This window comes from Neovison vison, chromosome 12 (genome assembly GCF_020171115.1).
Source record: "Neovison vison isolate M4711 chromosome 12, ASM_NN_V1, whole genome shotgun sequence".
NCBI lineage: Eukaryota > Metazoa > Chordata > Mammalia > Carnivora > Mustelidae > Neogale > Neogale vison.
The window spans coordinates 53,724,618-53,748,384 of NC_058102.1; the positions used below are offsets into that span (position 1 = coordinate 53,724,618).

The following is a 23,767-nucleotide window of genomic DNA, read 5'->3' on the forward strand; positions in this document are numbered from 1 at the left end:
CCATTGACTTTAATGGAATTATGAATCAATAGCATGGATGTTTACTGTTTTTAGAAGTTGCTATTGTCACAAACTTGAAATGCATATTCAGGTATCTCATGCAATATTCAATAATATAGAAAATCCTAAATCTAAATTGCTACATTTTATTTTGATAATTTTAATTTTTGGGTAGGGAAGTTAATCCTAAAAACTAAATTTTAAAAAAGAATAATTCATTACACCAGCATAACAGCCTTGCTGAATGAAGGCAGATATTAGCAGGTGACGGTACTGAGCACAATGACCAACCAGATCAGCACAGATAATTAATAAATATTCAGCAAATGTAACTTGATTGCTGTTGTATTCTTTAAAAAGAATTAGATTAATTAAAAGAAGGCACAAGGCAGTGCATGAGAACACATTACATAATGAGTTTGTCTTCCAAAAGACTGCTTAGGTTTGAGATCTGCAGACTGCTGACAACAGGCTGCCTTCAGGCTTTCTTTTTCCGTATCCCTTTAAAAAAATTCTTTTTAAAAAAAATCTGTATGATTCTATTTATTTGAGGGAGAGAGAGGAAGGGAGAGAAGAGCATGAGAAGCAGTGAGGGCCAGAGGGAGTAACAGGCTCCTCACTGAGCAGGGAGCCGGATGGAGGAGTTGATCCAGGGATTCTGGGATCATGACCTGAGCTGAAAGCAGTAGCCTAACCAACTGAGCCACCTGGTGCTCACTTTTTTTTTTTTTTTTTTTTTTTCTTTTTCCTTATTCCAGCCAGGATTCTCACTCACAGACCTTCAGCTCTGCTAACCAGCTGGTGCTCTCTAGTGGTTGTGTGAGGCTTTAAACAAGACCTGCTACTTTGTGATCATCCTCTTGAAAGCAGCTTCCTTCCCCAGGCTGGATACCGTCACCAAATTCTAGCTTCCCCTCCAGGCATTATCCAGACACGCGTCAGACACGAGCTAATAGGACAGTGGCTGATGGGTGCTGGACATACAAACCTAAAAGTTACAGACTTTTTCCTACTTGACATGTTTTATAAATTATAGTCTGCAAAAAAAGTAGAGATTAGTTCAGTGGAAACTCTAATCACTGATGTTTGGTATTTCCTTTCTTGTTAGTCATTATTCTTAAGTTTTTGTACTGTCAAGATCTGTAACATGGTAGCTATTAAATTAACACTGAATGGATGAATGAATGAATGAATGAATGAATCTGTGGTAGAAGCTGTTTCAGGAAAAACAGCCTTTGCAGAGCTTATTGAAAAAGAGGAAAAGCTTGGATATGCAAGCAAAAACAGGGAAGAGAGAACTTCACGATTCCTTTTCTGAAACACACTTTTTCCCTACTTCATATGAGTGCTCAATCATATGGTTTTTTTTTTTTTTTAAGATTTTTATTTATTTACTTGATAGACAGAGAGAGATCACAAGTAGGCAGAGAGGCAGGCAGAGAGAGAGGGGGAAGCAGGCTCCCTGCTGAGCAGAGAGCCCGATGCGGGGCTTGATCCCAGGACCCCGAGAACATGACCCGAGCTGAAGGCAGAGGCCTAAACCACTGAGCCACCCAGGTTCCCACAATCATATGGTTTTAATACATTTTCATATATGATTTTCAGTTTTGTATGATGTGAAGTTTTTCAAAGATTAAACCATCCATTGCATTTTGTTATATAGAATCTACTGTTTCCAGATACGTACAAATACAGAGGATCTTTCTTCATTTTGGAGGTCATTTGTTTACATAGACAGAAAAAACAAAATCTAATTTAGGCAGGTATTTGACTTGTAGACCAGTGTGTTTGTGGCCTTGGAGGACTAAGATGAAGGGTCTAAGAGAATATAATATCAGCCGCATTACTTGTTACTATAGGAAAAGCTGGTGTAGGGGGAGAGACCAAATCTGAGGTCTTCTAAGTTCTAACCTCAAATTTTCACCATCCCTGGGTTACCTTGGGAAAAGAACATAGTCTCTCTTATGTTCCTCTTCTTCATTTTCAAAATCAGATAACAATCCACTGTGTCAATCTGTTGACACAGAAGTGCGATCATAAGTTCTAATGATATAACGAATATGAAACACATTTAAAAATCACTTCATATTTGAATTACTACTACCATGAGCAATACTCAGGGAAACTATCCTACTCCCCCGCATGATTCAGTCTTTTTATTACCCTTATGTCCAATCAGATGTACTTCTATAGCCTTCCAAGACTTTCAGTCCTATGCCTTTCCTCTGGTCTTGAACTTGGCCTGTATTGTAAACAGGGAATACTTTGAGACAGTTCTAGCTTTTATCAATATCTTCACTCCCCAGTACCTAGCAATACCTAGCACACTACCTAACAAAGAATCTGTGCTTAGAATTCTTTTAAATATTTGATGGCTGCATAGTATTCCATTGTGTATATATTCCACATCTTCTTTATCCATTCATCTGTTGATGGACATCTAGGTTCTTTCCATAGTTTGGAATATTTGGACCATGAATGAATAAATATAGGGCATATATTCATTGGGGATGTATCAGCAAAAACATATGATAAAATCTGCAGCAAAGGGTCCTATAATTTTTTAAAAAGATAATTCTGTGATAGTTTATGGTCTTGTACTTTAAGACACTTTTGGTGTAAATATACTTATAGGAATGCTATGAAGACAGTAGTAAGCCAGTAAGAGTGACTCTAGGTTGCATTATCAAGGAAGATCTTGAGGAAATGATGCTTGAATTGACATCTTGAGACATATCACTTCTATTGTTAATATAAGTCAAATAGGCAGACAGAATATATATTGATCTAGCCATCAATAGATACATGGACATTTACAGTATGGTTAATGAGTGTATTTGAGTTCAATAACAACAAACTCCCCAAAATAATTCCTGTATATGAAAAGGTTAATGGGAAAACTTCATGACATAATATGATTCTTTGCATGAATCACTTCCATAAGTGAAACCTCCATCAAGGTTTCAAAAGTAAATAAATAAAAGCTACAGGAAATCAGGAAGTAGCTTCTTAGCTGCATATTTTAGCTGTGAAATACGGTTATAAATTATTTAAGGAATTTTATGAATCAAAATGTTATTTTATTATAGATTCTTTTGAATATTTAGTAATAAAATAGTTCAATTTGAACTAGTTCAATATGCATTTGTATAGATGTTTTTAATTCAAGCATAATTAACATATAATATATATTAGTTTGGGTATACAATATAGTGATTCAGCAATTTTATACTCTTTTCTAGGCTCATCAAAATAAATGCACTCATATTCCCCCTATTGCCTCACCTACCTCCTCTCATTTTTTCACATATGGATAACCAGATGTGTTAGCATCATTTGTTGAAAAGTCAGCCCTTCCTCTCCTGATCTGCAAAGCCACTTTTGCTATAACTGTCTGTATATCTGTGCACCTGTTTCTGGGATCTTTTTTCTCTTTTATTTGTCTATCATCCTTACACAGATACTGTGCTGCTTTAATATATATATATATATTTATCACTTTATATATAAAAGATATATATATCATTTATATATAAAGTGATATATATTTAATAAATGATATATAAATGATATATATGATGATATATATCATGATATATTTGATATATATGACATATATGATAAATGATATATATATATTATATATATAAACTATCCAGTAAACTGTTTTTTATCTGGTATAAAAAATAGATTGTTAGAACTCTAACATATTTTATGTAAATCTTAAGCTACAACAAAAAATACGTATAGAAGTTATATACGCACACAGAAGAGAAAGAAGTCGAAGCATACTGATGCAAAAGATCAGCAAAACATATAGGCAGACATCAAGAGATAAAGATACATATAAAAAAATAAGACTAAGGGAAAAGAACAAGATGGCAATAGTAAGTCCTTCTCTATCAATAATTACTTAAAAAGTAAATATTTCAACTCCCCCGTAAGAAAGACAATGAGTGCTTGAATGGGCAAACAAATGGACAAAGCACAAGACCTGACTGCAAGCTTTCTAGAATAAACTCACTTTAGCTACAAAGGACACACACAAACTGAAACTGAAAATTCAGAAAAAGATATTTCATGCAAATGATAAATAAAGAGAGCAGAGGTGGCTATATTTATATCATAAAAAAAGACTTTAAGTTAAAAACTGTCACAAGAGACAAGGAAGGACATTACATAGTGATAAAAGGATCAATTGAGAACATAAACAGTTACAAATATATATGCACTCAACATCAGAGCACCCAAATATATAAAACAAACATTGACAAACAGAAAGGAGAAATAGAACTGCAACACAACAATAGTAGGAGACTTGACTATCCCATTCCCAACAACAGATGGAACATCCAGATAGATATCAATAAGGACAACAACAGACTTGAGCGTATTTTAGACCAAACGAACCTAACAGACATATAGAAAGTACTCTACTTAATAGCAGAACACACATCTTCTCCAACACACAGAAATATTCTCCAGCATAGATTACATGTTAGGTCCCAACACAAATCTTATAACATTGAAGACTGAAATCACACTAAGTGTCTTTTCTGACTACAGGGGCATGGAATTACAAGCCAGCAGCAGAAGGGAAACAGGAAAATTCACAAATATATAGACATTAAACAAGCTCTGTACAAGAGATAAGACAAAGTGGATCAGATATTTCTGGGGCTGAGAGCCTTGGGCAACAATGGGCAGAGCAAATTATTAAAGACACAGTTTGCTAAGTCTTAGTAAATAGTCATGGGTATAATATGAATAAGTAGACAAGTCATGCCAGAAAGACCTCATATTTTTGGTAGTTTTACACTAATGTGTCTGAAAAAGACTCATGATAAAGTATATGTGGTGTTCATTGAGATATTTGATAAAATCTTCTATAATACCAGCATCCATGGAAGAAGTTTTACTCAGATTAGGTGTCATTAGTTGGAGAGAGATCATTAGCTATATGCCAGATGTATTGTCTTTGCTCCCATCTTGTCCAACATATTAAGGATGCTTCAATTAACATAATGAATATGCAGATGGCACACAACTTGGATAGCTAATGCACTGAGTGACAGAGTCATACATTCCAGACACTCTGAAATTCAGAGAAAATGAGGAATCTGACAAGATGAATCTTTTAAGTTTGTATTAAAACCTAAGCTGAAAAAATAATGGGGTGGGGAGAATTACCTTAATTTATAGAGGCTCAAAAAAGCACGAGGGGAAGTTCAGTGACCATGTTCTTTACTTCCACAATGATTTGCATATTTATTATAATTACTGGCTTCCCGTTCATGAGGAACTTGATCATGTTCCTTATTAGAACAGTCTTCTTTTGGGCACTGGAAGCTCTAACCCTGACAAAGACAGATCTTGGGTGAAACAAGTGATGGGGATTAAGGAGTGCACTTGTGATGAGCACGGGGCGATGTTGGAAGTGCTGAGTCACTACATTGTATACTTGTATATTAACTAGCTGGAATTTGAGTAAAAACTTTAAACAATGTAAAAAACCCCCCACCATATCTTGGGTAAAGGAAGCAATTTTCTTCACGTGGATTATTAGGTGTAATGATGGGAGGGGAGCACTTTGTAGTTGAATCCCAACTCCATGTGTGGATTCACAGACCTGTACATTCTGTCTATGGCACCAGCTGGTGTCACTAGTGTGCCTTCAGAAAGTCATTTTGGCATCCTGCCCAGCAGGTTGCTTATGGAGGAGTAAATTCTTCAGGTGGGAACTGACTCCCAAACTTTCTATTCCACAAAATGTCAAACGCAAGAGTGTGTGGAAAATCATGATGACAAAGAAGATGTTCTATGACGTGGTCAATGGTGGTGCTAGCAGAAGCATTGCAGGTAGAGAAGTGGAATCAACTCCTAAAATATGTGATTATTCCCATGAACACAGAGCACTATCCGGGGCATGATGGAAGATCTTTATGTAATAGGTCGGCCATCGAGGTTGGCTGGCTTCCCTCGGAAATCTTTGGTCTTTGAGTCTAACAGGCTGGGCATTTGGCAAAGGTTTTAGCAAAATGAGCCGTGATGGCAGAGGGCCTTATTGTATGAGCATTTGTAACTTCCATCCTTACTGTCCTGGATCATTTTATAGGTGCTCATTTAATAAGTTTCAGGATATCTGAGGAAAGAGGCTGACTAATATCCATAGGAGAGGTCACTTTGTCCACCCAATTATTGGTAAAAAACATCAAAATTTGAAGACTTTTGGTGAAAAATGCACAGCAGGAAAGTAACTGGAATTTTTAGCCAAAATTGTGCTACTGTATCTCTGAAAATATCAAATGTAATTATCATTAAGTCACTCCTAAATTTAAAAGGCTGATTTTTGTCCCTTGAGCTCTGTTGTGCACCTTCAACAGTTCATTCTTTGCCCCGGAAGATGGATCCATGGAGACATACTTGCCCTGGGCCTCCCACTTACTGATTTAGGGACAGGAAAGCACAGGAATGAGATGAGAGTTGGGCTAATGGGCCCGGGCCCCCTCTGTGAGAGCAGGACTGGCTGTCCTCCAGACAGGGGTGCCTGATCTACTCAGCAATCTTTCCTCAGTCTTCTGCCTCACCAGTCAAGTCTTCTGGTGCAAAGCTTTCACTTTCTGTTCTCGATTTGCTACAGTGACCAAAGAGCTGGGATTTATGTGTCAAACTTTAAATTTCATCTCAATTTATAAAATTAATATTTCCAGAATTATATTACTCCTTTGAGATTGGCATCGAGGGAATTTTTTAGTAATAAGAAAGTTCCCAAACTGGATTTGAGTGGTGGTTGCACAAATCTGTATGTTTGCTTAAAATCAGCTAATCATGTGCTCACAATGGGGGCATTTTATGGTATATAAAGTATACCTCACTACAGCTGAGGAAAAAAATCTGAAATTTCCGGCCTGTCTTGTGAATATTGGGCTTTTTTTTTCAGCTACCAGAAAAGGTAACTGAAAAATATGGTTTATTTCCCAAGTTCTCCCCACCCCTTAATTTTTTTTTGTATTTAAGATGTCTTTAGAATGCTAAAAATTGCCAGTGTTTATTTTTTTCAAATTATATTATTAAATTATTAGCATGATTTGTAAGCAATGTTGTTTTTGGATCAGGAAATTTAACTTTTAGGTAATTGCAAGCTATTATATTGAATCAGATATCACTATAGTAGGAAGTATAATTGAAAATTCACATATTTTGGCTCAACCAGGAGACACCTATGTATCCTATAACTCTAAAAGGTGTACAATTTCCATTTGCCTGACTTTATGTGTTAATCAGGAAACATTTTTTAAAGAACCACATACTGGGTTCCTGGGTGGCTCAGTCTTTAAGCAACTGCCTTCAGCTCAGGTCATGATCCCAGGGTCCTGGGATCCAGGCCATCAGATTCCCTACTCAGTGGGAAGCCTGCTTCTCTCTCTCCCACTTTCCCTGCTTGTGTTCCCTCTCTCTCTCTGTCTCTGTCAAATAAATAAATAAAATTTTTAAAAAATGAAGAACCACATATGATGTTAAATTCAATATGTGGTGGACAGTTGAGAAAATCACATGTTATCTAAGTCAAGAGAAATAAACTGAAAAAAAAAAAAGAAAACACTTCCTTTGTGGTTTTCACCAATAGTTGAAAAACTCTGCGCCCTTGTTTGTACTCTGAGTGGACAATTTGAGGACTAGCTCTGATTAACAGCAGATTTTATTTTTTTATTACATATCATACTTAAAAATAAAACGCACATATATATACACATATATTCACCCACATCGAAGATGGAAGACGAAGACAGTTATATGACATTGAATTTACAATTGAAAAAAAGGAGTTCCAGCCAAAGATCCCAAGTTAAATTTAAAGGTATGGAATTCAGTTTTTTTTTTAATTGGTGTGGGTTAATATGAGTATAGATTTAATATGGGTTAATATTAATATGAATATGAATGTGGACCATAATTTCCAATATTCTATTTTTTACTGTTCTTGGACTATTTTAATTTTTGGTGTTTTTCTCTTTCTGTCTCTGTCTTGACTTTCTGTCTCTCTGTCTCATTTATCAAGGCGAGCACTAACAATTATTTACTTATTTTATTATTCAATTTAAATTTTTCAAAAGTTTATTTACTTATTTGATGCAGAAAGAGCACAAGCAGGGGGAAAGGCAGAGGGAGAGGGAGAAGCAAGGTCTCCTCAAAGCAGGAAGCCCAAAGTGGGGCTTGATTCCAGGACCCTGATTGTGACCTGGGCCGAAGGCAGACGCTTAACCAACTGAGCCACCTAGGTGCTCCAAGTTATTTTCTTTTAAAGTAACACCTTGAAGGGTCCTGGGATCCAGGCCCACATCAGGTTCCCTGCTTAGTGGGAAACCTGCTTCTCCCTCTCCTGGTTCCCCTGCTTGTGTTCCCTCTCTCACTGTTTCTCTCTCTGTCAAATAAATAAAAATCTTTAAAAAATAAAGTAACACTTTAAATCATATAATTTCCTAAGGATTCTCGGGAAAAATACAAATAAGTTAAAATTAATAAAATTAAAATGAATATTTAGTGCCACTTATCAACTGCTTTATCATTCATAAAAATGGCATCTTTAATACCAGTTTTTAATTCAATGTGTCAAAAACTTTAAAATGTGTTTTTCACCCGATGGAAAATTTTGTTTTGGAAAATAGAGATGTTAACCTGAAAGACCACAAATGTAACAGCTCTTCTGTGCAAACTTTAATTTCACACTAGTTTGTAGATGCCACTTTGAAACCAGAATGTGTTTTGGTTGAGGAAAGGAGCTCAGGAGGCTGCCAATGATAAATGTGCAACTCCTAGCTATTTAAGTGGCATATACTGATACTTATCCTTTATCAATGCATCCTTCGCTAAGAGTAAAGTTTGCTAATATTTAGTAAAGCTTGCGGTATGACATACATTTAAATCTAGCTGACAATTTAAGCCCTGTCATTATACACAGAGATTTTATTTAACTCTGTGATTATATATTTGTATATGTTTTCTCATGTCTTGGTGCTAATGGAAATAAGAAATTAGATTTTTTTGCTACTATCTAAAGCTTCAGAATCACTATAGAAATAGAATTATTAATAATATAGTTACTTAAAGCAGATTGAAATGTTTTTGCAAGGCTTTTAGTCCTTAGAATATATTCTATTAGGCAAGTACAGTCAAATTATGTTAAATTGCTTGAGGGGCACCTGGGTGGTTCTCAGTTAAGGGTCTGCCTTCAGCTCAGTTCACTGTCTCAGGTTCCTGGGATCAAGCCTCCCCATGCCCCACAGTCAGGGCTTCCTTCTCAGTAGGGGATCTTCTCCATCTCCCTTTGCCTCTCCCCACTTGCTTGTGCATACATGCGCACTTTCTCTCTCAAATAGCTAAATAAAATTTTTTAAAAAATTAAAAATAAGCAAAATGAAATTGCTTGAAATACTTCCTCTCTACGGGTTAGAGCCCTTTACTTCATATTCCATTTTATTTTGGGGGATCACTTTTTTTATTTTGATGTAATTATAATTATGTATAAATATACATATTATGCAGTCATAACAATATACATAATGCCTATTATATAATTAGAATCATTTTATAATTATTTAAAACATTTATCTATTTCTAAAGTCTGTATAGCAAGGTACTTCCAGAGATCTTCAACTCCCAAAGATCCAGCTTCTGTCTTGTTGCCTTCACCCTGCTCTCTCCCTCCATACATTTCAAATCCTATATACAGCCTAATATTTCTCTATTAAGTGGGTATACACCATACTTCATTCAACTAGTTCCATTACTGGACACTTAAGATGTTTACATTCTTTTTCTATTCTACCGCTGTTATAAATAACATTGCAATGCCTTGCACATATGTCTTTCCATATATTGCTGATGTGTAACTTGGATGTTTTCCTAGAAGACAGACTGCTGGATGTCAACATAAATGTTTATATAATTTTGCTAGTTTTCCCCCAAATATCCTCCACAGGATTGTACCATTCTATGCCATAATGATCATTGAATGCAAACATCTTTTTGAAATACTGATTTCAATTCTCTAGGATATACCCATGAATGCAATTGCTGGATTATATGATAGCACTATTTTTAATTTTTTGAGGGATTGCCATTCTGGTTTCCTAGTGGTTGCACCATCTTACATTTTCACCAACAGTATGCAAGGGTTCAAAGTTCTCTACACCCTCACCAACACCTGTTAACTCTTTTTGGTAGTAGCCATTCTGACAGACGTGAAGTGATATCTCATTATAGTTTTGTTTGCATTTCCCTGATGATTAGTGACATTGAACAACTTTTCATGTACTTGGCCATTTGTAGGCCTTCTTTGGAAAACTGTCTATTTATATCCTCTGCCCATTTTCTAATGATTTTTTCCTGAGTTGTATAAGTTGTATGCATTCCTTATATACTTTGAATGTTGACCATTTATCAGATAGTTACATAATTTTCCAATGTTTTCTCCCTCTATTTTGTTTTTATTCCTAGTTCCTTAATGTTTAAAGTTAGATGGTTTATTGAGGGGTGCCTGGATGGCTCAATGGGTGAAAGCCTCTGCCTTTGGCTCAGGTCATGATCACAAGATCCTGGATTGAGCCCTGTGTAGGGAGCCTGCCCCCTTTCTCCATCTGCCTCTCTGCCTACTTGTGATCTCTGTCTGTCAAATAAATAAATAAAATCTTAAAAAAAAAAGTTAGATTGTTTATTTGAGATTTTTCTTTTAATATAAAATGTAGTTGTTTCTCTCTTAGAAGTACTTTTGGAGCATTGGGTATGGTGTATAAACAATGAATTTTGGAACACTGAACAAAAATTAAATTAAATTAAATTTAAAAAAAGATTTACCAGGGTCCTTGGAAAATCTAAAAAAAAAGGGGGGGCTTTTGTTGCATCCTTTAAGTTCAATGTATTTTCACGTTTGTTTCAAGATTTTTAAAAAATTTTCATTATGATTTCTTCTTTGACTTGTTAGTTGTTCAGGAGTGTGTTGCTTTATTTGACGTATCTGTAAATTCTCCAGTTATCCTGCTGCCTTGATGTGTAGTTTCATACTATTGTCATTGGAAAAAAATCCTTGATATCATTTCAATCTTCTTAAATTTGCCATGACTTCTTTTGTAGCCTATCATATGATCTATCCTGGAGAATGTTTTGTGTGCATTTGAGAAGAATGTGTTTCCCACTGTTGTTGGATGGAATGTTCTGTGTATGTCTGTTAGGTCCATTTTGTCTAAAGTAATAGCTCACATCCCAGATTTTTGTAGTGATTTTCGGTTTGGATGAATATCTGTTGTTGAATGTGAGGTATTGAAATCCCCTGTTATTAGGGCATTGCTGTCTATTCCTCCCTTTCAAATCTGTTAATATTTGTTTGATGTATTTAGCTACTCTGATGTTGGCTTCATATATATTTATGATGGTTATATTCTCTTGATAAACTGAGCCCTTTATCATTACATAATAATCTTCTTTGTCTCTTGTTACAGTTTTTGACTTAACCGCTACATTGTCTTATATAAGTATAGCTACCTCTGCTCTCTTTAGTTTCTATCTGCATGGCATATCTTTTTCTATCCCTTCTCTTTAAGTCTATGTGTATCCTTAAAGATGAAGTGAGTCTCTTGTATGCAGCATGTAGTTGTGTTCCTTTTTGTTTTTTTTTAATCTATCTAGCCACTCCATATCTTTTGATTAGAGTATTGAATCTGTTAAGAATTAGAATAATTCTAATTCTTCATATGAAAAGGCATAAAACAGCCAAATATCAGGTAATAAGATGGCATTAGTAATTCCCTTATTCTTTTCTCCTTCTCTTGTGGCCTTCCTTTGTGAACTGACTTTTCATAGTGGTATGCTTTGATTCCCTTTTTCTTTCTTTCTTTTTTTTTTTTTTTTAAAGATTTTATTTATTTATTTGACAGAGAGAGAGCACAAGTAGGCAGAGAGGCAGGCAGAGAGAGAGAAGGAAGCAGGGTCCCCACTGAGCAGAGAGCCCAAATGTGGGGCTCGATCCCAGGACCCTGAGATCATGACCTGAGCCGAAGGCAGAGGCCCAACCCGCTGAGCCACCCAGGACCCTGATTCCCTTTTCTTTTAATGTGTGCATCTGCTGTAGGTTTTGCTTTGTGATTACCATGAGGTTTATATAAAACATCTTATAACAGTCTATTTTACACTGATAACAACTAATTACAATTGCATGCAAATCTCTACCTTTTAAATGCCTATCTTTTATGTTTTTGATATCACAATTTACCTCTTTTTATATTGTGTATTCATTAGTAAATTACTGTAGCTATAGTTACTTTCAAGAATATTTTCTTTTAAACTTTATACTAGAGTTAATTTTTTTCCAAACTTTTGTGGAAAACTTCTGACATTTCTCAATGAACTTAATTAGACAAAAATACTTTGCATATTGAACAAGTGTCCATCGATCCTTGCTTCATTTCTAGCCTAAAGTTGTTGGATTTTATCAATTGCACTTTTTACATCTATTAGGATGATGATACATTTCTCTCTAGCTCTATTAGTAAGATAAAATGAATTTCTTACTATTGGACAATACTTGTATTCCTAGAATAAACCCATTATGGTGAAGGTATAATATATATAATAATATATTTTATATATTATAATTATTATATTATATATTATAATATATAATAATATATTTAAGAATTTTGTTTGGACACTTAGTGACTGATCGTAGGGCTTTTAAATTTTTAAATTATTTTTATTTTTCATTTTCTGTTATTAAAAGACTTATAAGTCCAAGTCTGTACAGGAGAATTCTCTACAACTTCTCTAAAGGAGAAAATACAGAGTAATGAAAATGTTATTTCCTGCAAAACTATAAGCCTTATATGCCTCAAATTTATACAGTGAAGCTCAACTCATGATACTTAGAAGAAATAATTGAGTTTGAATTGAATTTGAAAAGGCTTCCACACCCTTTCTCCTAATGTTTTCTGACAGTCATGTGTTTTATTTATTTAAAATGAGTAAATGACATTTTTTACATGTGTTGAATACTTTGGATTTGTTGATTATAAATTTTATTATATTAAAATATTAAAAAAATATCTGGGGAACATAGGGTATTCATTAATTGAATTACAATAAATCTTATTTTATGATCTTTGGCATTATTATAAGATAAAAACTGTGTACTATTTCTCTGACATACTGTCTTATATGGTTTATTATGCTTTTTCTTGACAGATTTCAGCATCTTCAAATGTGCTTTTTTTTTTATTCCCACAGGTTTAAGGGATATTTGGAACATGAAGCTCAGTATTTAGTAACTCAATTTATTGACTGAACTCTAAGGATAATAATAGTTATGGGGAGTGTCTCCTTACTGTGATGCATTTATAAAAATTATCTTGGATGACAAAACTATTATGCAAAATATAGACATTCATTTATTCAGTTTATACTAATTGCTAATCCAATTCCATATGCTAATGTCCACTAAACATGTCCTATTTAATGAGGTTGAGAAAATTAACAACATATTGAGACTATTTCCTTTTTGTTTTAGCATATCAATTTGTTCATTAATAGCCATCACAGAATGCACATCTCATTTCTAATGTAACAGCATAGACATATGAAAAATAAAACAGTCATCACTCTTAAAATGCTTAACATTTAACGAGAAGCTGAAACATCATTATTACATTGGTTAAAAAAAATTTTAGGATTCTTTTTAGGTTAGTTCTGATTTGTATTACATCCTCTGTAAATTAAATAGGTTGAATACTTGGGAATATTATATTAAAGCAAATTATTAATTAGAAAGTATATATTTGGGGGCGCCTGGGTGGCTCAGTGTGTTAAGTCGTTGCCTTCGGCTCAGGTCATGATCTCAGGGTCCTGGGATCGAGTCCCGCATCGGGCTCTCTGCTCAGCGGGGAGCCTGCTTCCTTTCCTCTCTCTCTGCCAGCCTCTCTGCCTACTTGTGATCTCTCTCTGTCAAATAAATAAATAAAATCTTTAAAAAAAAAAAAAAAAGAAAGTATATATTTGTGTGACTATATATGTGTGTATCTGTAAGTGCCCATGAACTTGTGTATGTGCATACACATGCACACTTGGGGAATTATTAGGTGTATACATTAAATTTCTTTATCCCACTAGTCAATTATGTCAAATCTTAAGATGCAAAATAACATGCATCATAGCTCTCCCCATGCAGTGTTACCATTACTAAATAAAATAGGATTGCATTTTTCTATTTATTTAAGTTTTAAGCTTTTGATTTTCTAACATTCTTTAAAATTCAAAACCCATATTATATGCAATCCTATTACTACAATTGCTTTCACTACTTGGAAATGTACTTTTCTGAGCTAATTTATGTGATTAATCTCTCAGATGGTTCTGTGATGTCACACTGGTATAAAATCTTGTTGGGGATATCAGGAACAGTAAACGGTATACTGGTTTTGACTTTGATCTCCCTGTCTTTACTGGGTAAGTTAAAAGATCTTGAATAAAAATATGGAAAATGTTCACTCTTTTCTTATGACTTTTCATACTCATTCATTCATTTATTCATTTTTTGTTAACAAACTCTTAAAAAGAAGCTACTATGTATAAAGCTGTATATTGTACTACATAGCAATGTATTTAATATGTAATCAAATCAGGTAAGTATTTTGTTCTCAAATGGCATACAATCTAAAAGGAAGAAAATGTGTGTGTGTGTGTGTGTGAGAGAGAGAGAGAGAGATGTATATTAGGAAGCCATGTTTTTTGATTTCTTAGAAACCTGTGAATAGATAGAATTCCATGATTTTTCTTAGGAATTTTTATATGTTGTATGTAAAATTGTATTTAATTTATACTATGTACTACTATATCCCAAGGTTTACTGCAAATTTCCAGAATTAAAAAAAAAAACAACTCTCAAAACAAAACAAAAAAAAAACCAAAAAATGAATAAACATGGTGAGAAATCTCTAATTAAATAAACAGATTTTTAAATAAGTAATTATGGTAGAATGGACTAAGCACAGTGTCATAGGTTTCAGAAGAACATGACATCAAGAAAGCATGGAAAGAGCATGCATACTCTTTAGAGAGGGAATTTTGCTTTATTTACTCCTGTATCACCAGTTCTTAGCATGATGCCTGGCATAGAATAGTTCCTCAACAAATCTGTATTCTGTAAGTGAATTAATTATGTAATATTTGAAATTATTTTTCATTAAATAAACATGAAAATAAGAAAGAACCTTTCTAGTTATCTCTTCAGTTGTTTCTTGTTCTAATCATCAGAATCATTCCAAAGAATTTCTGTCTGGAGCACTGCACAGGGAAAAGATATTTACCCAGTGTTAAAATAATTCTGTTTTTAAGTTTCTCAGGGAATATTGCTAAAATGCCAAGAAGCAAAGAGTTCAAATATCACCCAACATGATGATATTGGAAACCTGATAATGAACAGTGGCACAAGAGGAAATATAAGTAATAAGGACAGAAGTTACTGTGGTTCAAAAGCTACAGGCTATACAGGTATATCTCAAGATTTTGGCCTGTATTTGTTTTAATTGTTTTGGCTTTCTAAGTCTAAAAAATCTTATTTAACAGTTATGCAGATTTACATTAACAAAGATTTGATATCAATCTACTTTTCATTCAAAATTTCATATATCTATATCTACATATGCATATGTATATATATATAATTTATTACTTTTTTTGTAGTGGGAGGGTAGTATCAGTGAAAAAATAACAAAGAGGCTCTTCCTTGCAGGAGTTTAAAATCAAATTGAAACCCATAAACATGGCAAGTTAATTGTGATTTTAAGGCAGTATGTAAATAACTATATTTTGTCTCTTATTTATTCTGTTTTGAAATACAAAATGAATAAAAGTAATTATATATAATAAATGATTCATTATGATTTTGTGCTTAGAACTTCCAATTATACAAAATTTTGGAAAAACCATGCCTTCTACTTCCAATTATGCTTTAGTTTAACTTTAAAGTGTTTAACTTTGGGGGCCTTCAATGTCTATTTTATAGTAATGTGCAAAATGTGTAGATTAATTTGTTTTATGATATTTACCAAAGTATTTTCCCTAGGGGTGCCTGGGTGGCTCAGTCAGTTAGGCGTTGGACTCTTGCTTTCTGGTCAGGTCACGATCTTGGGATCCTGGGATCGAGCCCCAAGTAGGGCTTCACACTCAGTGGGGGGTCTGCTGGAGTTTCTCTCTCCCTTTCTCTTTGCTCCTCCCTCCATTCTAAATAAATAAATAAATAAAATCTTTTAAAAAAAGGATTTTCTCTAATCCACTAGTTTATGTTGTTCTCTTGATCACATATGAAAATGTCATATATATTATTGTTTACTTATTGATACTGTTTTGTTGTGGATTATCTATCTGTTTTACATGTATAAGTCCCAAACTAATTGAAACACTGTAATTTTAACACGTATTTTTGACCATGACTATTTAATTTATCATTATGTTGGGTATTATAATGGAACATTTTCAGAGATAAGGAAACCTTGATAGGTAAATGTGGAATCATATAGATAACATTAAGCTTTCCTTAAAATTAGTCTAAATGCTGTATATCGAGCTGTAAGGTATTAATTTCCATTAGGTTTTTCTTCTTTTTTAAATGAGGAAATATCCACAAACATGAAGTTAGCTATTTAAAATAAAACAATTCAGGGTGTCTGGGTGGCTCAGTTGGCTAAAGCCTCTGTCTTTGGCTCTGGTCATGATCCCAGGGTCCTGGGATTAAACGCCCGCACTGGGCTCTCTGTTCAGCAGGGAGCCTGCTTCCCCCTCTCTCTGCCTGCCTCTACCGGTCCAGCCGGAGAAAGACACCTGAAAGTAGGGCTGGGGTATTTAAGGAAAAGAGAGAGAGAGAGACAGCGGGCTCAGGAGGACTACTCCATCTCAGGCAAGTAGCAACTTTATTTCTTCATGTAACCACTTTTATACAGCTTCAGCACAATGCTGGTATCAATACTCAATCATATACGCCAGTGAAAAATGAGTCAGGCAGGATGTTAACAGGCTATTAACCTCCAGACTTTTGTGATAATCTTAAGGTTCCAAGAATGTGTTTTTTCTCAAGATAAGTCACAAGTGAATCACATAAAACTATGCAGATGTTATTTTCACCCTGAATAGCCTTTCAGAGTCAAGCCATGTGAGCATCCCCGCTGGACTTGCTCCAAATTCCCTTGGCACACAAGGGCGTTCCCAAGTGTGTACAAGTTCACTTCTTATCCAGGCTTCCAGAGCCATAACAACGCAAACAGTTCCCAACATGCCTCTGCCTACTTGTGATCTCTGTTTGTCAAATAAATAAGTAACATCTTTATAAAAATAAAATAAAACAATTCAATAGCATTAGGAAATTTGAATGTGCAACAACTATATCTATCTAGTTCCAAAACATTTTCATCACCCAAAAAGAAATTCTATTCTCAGTAAGCAATTGCCCATTTCCTCTCACCCAGCCTTTAACAACCACTAATCTGCTTTCTGTCTCTGTGGATTTACCTATTTTAGACTTTCATATAATGAAATCACAGAATATTTCACTTTTTGTGTTTTGCTTCTTTCACTTAGCATAATGTTTTCAAGATTCACCCATGTTGTATCATATTTCAGCATTTTATTCCCTTTTATGACTGGAGAACATTCCTCTGAATATATATCACAATTTGCTTAAGATGGCAATACTGATCAAAGAGATCTGCATATTCAAAGAAATTCTTATCAAAATTCCAATGGCCTTTTTTCATGAAAATGGACAAGGTGATCCTAAAATTCATGTGAAATTGAAAGAAATCCTGGATAGCAAAAACAATCTTGAAAAAGAAGAATTAACTTGGAAGATTCATATTTTCCAATGTTAAAACTTAATAGGATGGGGAGAATGAATAGTGACTACAATTTACAGGATTTTATTTTGGGGTGATGAAAATAGTTTGAAATGAGATAGTAGTTATGCTTACACATTGTAGCTGTACTAAAATCCATGGCATTTCCAATTTAAGGTAATTAAAATGGTGAATTTATGTCATATGAATTTAACTTCAACAAAGAAAGGAGAATTTAATGGCTGGAAGTTTGAATAGTTACACTGACCTGAACTCATATTTATTCATTCAATTCACTTTCTCTCATTATTATGCCAAAGTCTCAGATATTCTCAATTGAAGACCTAGGTTTAATTTAATTTAAGAAAATCAAAGAACTTGAACTTATAATTATATAGAGGCCAAAAATCTATTATGCTCAACATTATTTAATATCAAAAGGGAGTTATTAAGTAAGATTTATGCATATAAAAAGAGAGAAATCTTAAAGCTTTCTATAATTAAATTCTAAGTGAATGGTATAAATAATATTTAATCTCACATATAGCATTAATGCAATTTACAGCTTAAATGGCTGATGTTATTTTAGTAATTACATTAGATCTGGGAATGAAAAAGAAATCCCCTTTTGTCTAAGTTTTTCTTCATCTTACTAAATTAATTTTTTAATTCCCAAGAATTATCATTTGCAATTTGGACATCTTGTAAATCTGAACACTTTGTTGTGAGTGATTTTATCATACAGCTCCACTCTTATTTATGCAATACAGAAGTATTCAATTTTCAGAGATACATATATAACTTAATTTTCTTTATTTCCTCCATTTCCCTGTAGGGTTGTGCCCATCGGAATGGCTCAAATATCAAAAAAAGTGTTATTGGTTCTCTAATGAAATGAAAAGTTGGAGTGACAGTTATGGGTATTGTTTGGGAAGGAAATCTCATCTACCAATCATTCAGGACCAACTTGAAATGGTAAGTGGTTTAGTGTCAGGGTTATGGCATTAGTCTCTGTACAGATAAAAGTGGTTTTCCTCAAGACAATTATCAGATGATTTCACTCATATGTGGAATTTAAGAAACAAAACAGAGGATCATAGGGGAAAAGAGGGGGAAAAAAAAAAAAAAAGACGAAATCAGAGAAGGAGACACACCATAAGAGACTCTTGACTATAGGAAACAAACTGAGGGTTGCTGGAGGGGAAGTGGAAGGGAAGATGTGGTAACTGGGTGATGGGTATTAAGGAGGGCACATGATGTAATGAGCATTGGGTGTTATATGCAACTGATGAATCACTAAATCTACCTGTGAAACTAATAATACACTATATGTTAATAACTTGAATTAAAAAAGAAAACATTATGCTAAATGAATGGGAAAAAAAAAAAAAAAAGAAAGGTTTTCCTCAAGGGGTACCTTAGTGGTTCAATCAGTTAAGCATCTGACTTGATTTCACCTCAGGTCATGATCTCAGAGTCCTGACATCAAGGTCCCCATTAGCTCCCCACTCAGCACAGAGGGTGCATAAGATTCCCTCTTTCTTTTCCCCTCTGCCCATCCCCTCACTCTCACACACACACACCCTCTCTCAGTTCTTCTAAAATAAATCAATAAAATCTTTTTAAAAAATGGCTTTTCTCAAATTTCTTCCCATTCCTTCCGTTAAAGTATCATTTATCTTGATTACTGAGTTTTTGCATCCTCCTAAATTTTGTGCTCAATGCCAGTGCCTCACTTGGCTCATGCTAATCCTGGGCAGAATATTTATATTCGATTTACAAGTGATATACATGTATGTGTATGTATGTATGTAATATATATTGTATGTAAATAAGTTATTAATTGACTAGTATAAGAATGTTCATGTAGGATGCTAACTGTCCAATAAAATTCTAAATCTTACTTAGTATGTCTACATCATTAAAATATTCTGTTTATTGAGTTACTCTTTACTCACTTCTTAGGCTTTTATACAGAAAAACCTAAAACAAGCAAATTACGTGTGGATTGGGCTTAACTTTACATCCCTGAAGAGGACATGGACCTGGGTGGATGGTTCTCCATTAGATTCAAAGATGTGAGTCTTTCCAAAAACACTGTCTGACTTTCTGTCTATTATAGAATTTATTTTCATAAAGTACCTCTAAGTTCACCAAAATCTAATCTGAAATAATACTTGATACTAACGAATTTGAAAGGAAGAAAATCAATTTAATGTTCACTGGAGTAATGATGGATATTTTGGTTTGTTTTAAAAAAAAAAAGATTTGAAAACAGTAATTATTTTGCATTTATTGTTTAAATATAGAACAATGGAAAGAAGACTAGAACAGGGATATGGACACAGATTTACTCTTAGGTCTGTCATTTCTAACAGATTCTTTGTGAACTCCGTGCCAATCACAAAGTAAGTCTGTCACAGAGATATTGTAATTTCTAGTAAATCAAGGGATTTGAAAATACCCTGAAATCTGAATGGCCTTTTAACTAAAGGAGGGTATTAGCTGCAAACACAAATGGATGTCTTCAGCAACAATGATTAACAATGTATTTATCCCTTCCTCTACAGATTTTCCATAAAAGGGCCAACTAAAGAAAATAGCTGTGCTGCCACCAAGGAAAGCAAAATTTATTCTGAAACCTGCAGCAGTGTTTTCAGATGGATTTGTCAATCAATCAATAATCAATGATCAAAGTTTTTTGCCAATTAAGTTTTAATATTAATATTAAGGAGTAAGAATTTAAAAGCACAATTAAAAAATAGAACTGTGATTAAACAACAAAATGTCTTCTCTATTTTCCCTCCATCATCTACATGGATCCCAACCTTAGAGTACACCATGTAAACAATCTAAAATATGCTTTTTCAATGTTTTATGTGGTAATATAATAAAGTATGAGTCCATGCATTCATACTCAGGATTTTTATTCGCTTTCATTTTACAACAAATGTGATCAAATTACATCTGCTTTTCTGTATTGTGCTTGTTTAATTTGTAACAATATCCTATGCAAATCTCATACAATTCTGAGTTGCATTATAGTGTGGATTTATATATATTTTTTACTGGTTTGTTGATAAGCATTAACTTTGTTTTCAAGTTTTTTTCTGCTGTAAACTATGCTGCAATAAACATTCTGAACATCTTTTTAAAAAGTAGTACCTTTTTTTCTTTGATATAAACCTTAAAACTGGATTTGTAACTCAAAAGCATTAAATATTTTGTTTGCTTTAGATTTTATACAATTTTCATCTAAATTTAGAAACTCTCATAAACGTATAACATTACAAGTACAGAGCAAAAGCACTTTCCTTCTTCCCGAACCTCTTAAGAATCACTTGCCAGATTGATACATTTTATTATGAAAATTTCAAGTATCATTGGATACTTTTGTGCATATTTTCTACAAAAATCCTCCACTTAATCACAACTAAGTGATCAAAATTAATAAACTAGTATTAACACAGTGCTACCATCTAGATCTCAGACTCTCTTTAAGGTTTGCCAATTGTCTCTAAAGGATCCAGCTCAGAATCTTCTTCTGCATTTAGTTATTATGTCTCTTTAATCTCCTTCCCTCTGGAAGAGTTCTTTAGCCTTCCTTGTTAGTCACAACTTGACACTTCGGAATACTACAACCCAGTTTTTCTGCAAAATGCTCTTTAATCTCAATCTGTCTGATTATTTCTCATTGTCATATTCAACTGCTCCTTGGCAGAAACAGTGAGAAGTTCTTATTGCATCCCGTCAGGAGGCACACATATTTATTTGTTCCATTGTTGATGCCATTGACTTTGTTCACATGCTTAATGTGATATTTATCAGACTTCACATAAAGTTTCTCTTTCCCTTTGTAATTAATTAATATTTTATGGACAATAACAAAGATGGCTTTAACATTCCCTTCAGCTTGGTTAAATTTTAGACAAGCTTTGTTCTTCTATCTTATGAGTCCCTGACTCCTCATTTTTAGACCATTTACGTTAGGAAATTTGTGATTGGAAATTCTGTATCTGCTTCTTTGAGATGTAAATCTTTCAAAGAGCTTTTTAAAGGCTTTACAACCCAGAAGTGCCTGTCTTAAGGACCAGAGAGTCATTCCTTTGAAATGTAACTAACCATCAAGAAAAGTGGCACCTCTATTTCTTAGCTTCTGTTGGAAGGTAGGAGGCTAACTTCAGTGGGCACCTAGATACAAGTTGTAAAACAAACATTACAGGTACAGAGGGAAAGCTCTCTGTCAGGCTCCTTGCTTGGTTGGGAGTCTGCTGCTCCTCCCTCTCTCCTGCTGTGCTCTCTCTCAATAAATAAATGAAATCTCTCAAATAAAAGAAATCTTTAAAAAAGAGAAAGAACCAACTGTTAGAAGCATTTTCTTTAAAATGTGAAACTAATTTAAAAAAAAGAGTTGTAAAACTCTCTCCTATCATGAAGACCCGCAAAAGCTGGCAGACACATATGGTGTATGATCGCCGCCCCCCACCCTAGTTCTGCAAAACACTGCTGTCCTCTGTTTCAGCAGATTTTAGTGCTCTAGAATAATGTAAACCATTACATTTCCATACAAATAAGTAACTATTTTAAAACATAATAAAATTACATAGTTAGAATAGCACAAATTTCAGATACATTTAATGGGGACACATATAATAAATAATATGACTTATTAGAAAAACTAAATCATACAGGATGATAAACACAATACAACATATATATTATAAATTAATAAAAAATAATATTTTAAATATAGCACTCTCCAAATTGACCTATAGAGCCTGTGAAATTAATTACAGGCATTTTCTAATTGATATAGAAAAAAAAAAAATCCAGGCAACTTGAAAAGAAGAAAAATAAGTCAAAGTAAGTTGTTTTGACAATTATCAAGATGAACTATCAGGTTCGAACATTAAAGTAGTGAAGTGTTGAAAATTAAATTATACAGAGGGAAAGAAAAAAAGGGTGACAAAAATCAGGTATCCATGTCAGTTAATACATTTTCCGCCTACAAATCCATTTTCTTTCTGTGTAGCATCTAGCCGTTGCTGCACCATTATCATCTAAGTAAGCACATTTTTCACTTCCTCTCACAGGAAACCTATGATAAAGGGATTAAACACAAAGAATGAAAAAAATCCTGTGATTTCTCGCTTGCCCAATGACCCCACTTAAAAAAAAAAAAAAATCTTTCCAGCGTCCTGAAAAGTGTCCTGTACAGTGCTCTCTTGTTAAGGGGAAGATAACCTGTACCAAATTAGGCCCTGAAAGTTTCCAAGAATTTATACCCGTTAACTGACATTAAGAGAGTTATGTGTTATAAACATTCGGGTGCATGTAAGTGACTCTTAATCTCACGAAACAAACTGTGGGTTGCTGGGGGGAGGGGGGTTGGGAGAAGGGGGGGAGGGTTATGGACATTGGGGAGGGTATGTGCTTTTGGGTAAATTGGAAGGGGAGGTGAACCATGAGAGACTATGGACTCTGAAAAACAATCTGAGGGGTTTGAAGTGGTGGGGGGGTGGGAGGTTGGGGTACCAGGTGGTGGGTATTATAGAGGGCATGGCTTCCATGGAGCACTGGGTGTGGTGAAAAAATAATGAATACTGTTTTTCTGAAAATAAATAAATTGGAAAAAAAAAAGAGAGAGTTATGTGTAATCAGCAGAACTACCAGTTTATATGAACCAATAGTTCTCAACACAAGGTGAGAACTCCACCTCCCAATACACACATACACAAGTGACACTTGGTAACATCTGGAGACATTCTGGATTTTCATTAAGTGGAGGGGGGAACCTCTCTAATAGGCAGAAGCAAGAAGTTCTGCTAACATTCTAAAATGCACAAGACAGAACTCCCTCCCCACAGCAAAGAATTATTCAGCTTAAAATGTCAGTA

At 34.1% G+C, this 23,767-nt stretch overlaps 2 protein-coding genes across 2 annotated transcripts in view; one reads left to right on the forward strand and one right to left on the reverse strand.

The window, feature by feature from the left end:
• Positions 1–7,609: 7,609 nt before the first annotated feature.
• KLRF1 (killer cell lectin like receptor F1) lies at positions 7,610–20,771 on the forward strand. Its single transcript, XM_044226723.1, has 6 exons — positions 7,610–7,858; positions 14,392–14,490; positions 15,379–15,534; positions 18,706–18,845; positions 19,836–19,948; positions 20,441–20,771. Exons 1-6 carry the CDS (start codon positions 7,774–7,776, stop codon positions 20,559–20,561), a joined length of 714 nt encoding a protein of 237 aa, XP_044082658.1. The 5' UTR covers positions 7,610–7,773; the 3' UTR covers positions 20,562–20,771.
• A 1,469-nt stretch (positions 20,772–22,240) lies between these two features.
• CLEC2B (C-type lectin domain family 2 member B) overlaps positions 22,241–23,767 on the reverse strand; it is a 30,567-nt gene continuing 29,040 nt past the window's right edge. Inside the window, exon 7 of the mRNA XM_044228351.1 lies at positions 22,241–22,968. Within this exon, the coding sequence (XP_044084286.1) occupies positions 22,860–22,968 (109 nt within the window). The 3' untranslated portion in view covers positions 22,241–22,859. The remainder of the gene's footprint in view (positions 22,969–23,767) is intronic.

Excerpts from the sequence above, each read along its gene's own strand:
- KLRF1 (XM_044226723.1), top strand. The coding sequence starts at position 7,774 with ATGGAAGACGAAGACAGTTATATGACATTGAATTTACAATTGAAAAAA. Across the intron at positions 7,859-14,391 it reads ATCCCAAGTTAAATTTAAAG|ATGGTTCTGTGATGTCACAC; the intron begins GTATGGAATTCA and ends TTAATCTCTCAG. Across the intron at positions 14,491-15,378 it reads GATCTCCCTGTCTTTACTGG|TTTCTCAGGGAATATTGCTA; the intron begins GTAAGTTAAAAG and ends TCTGTTTTTAAG.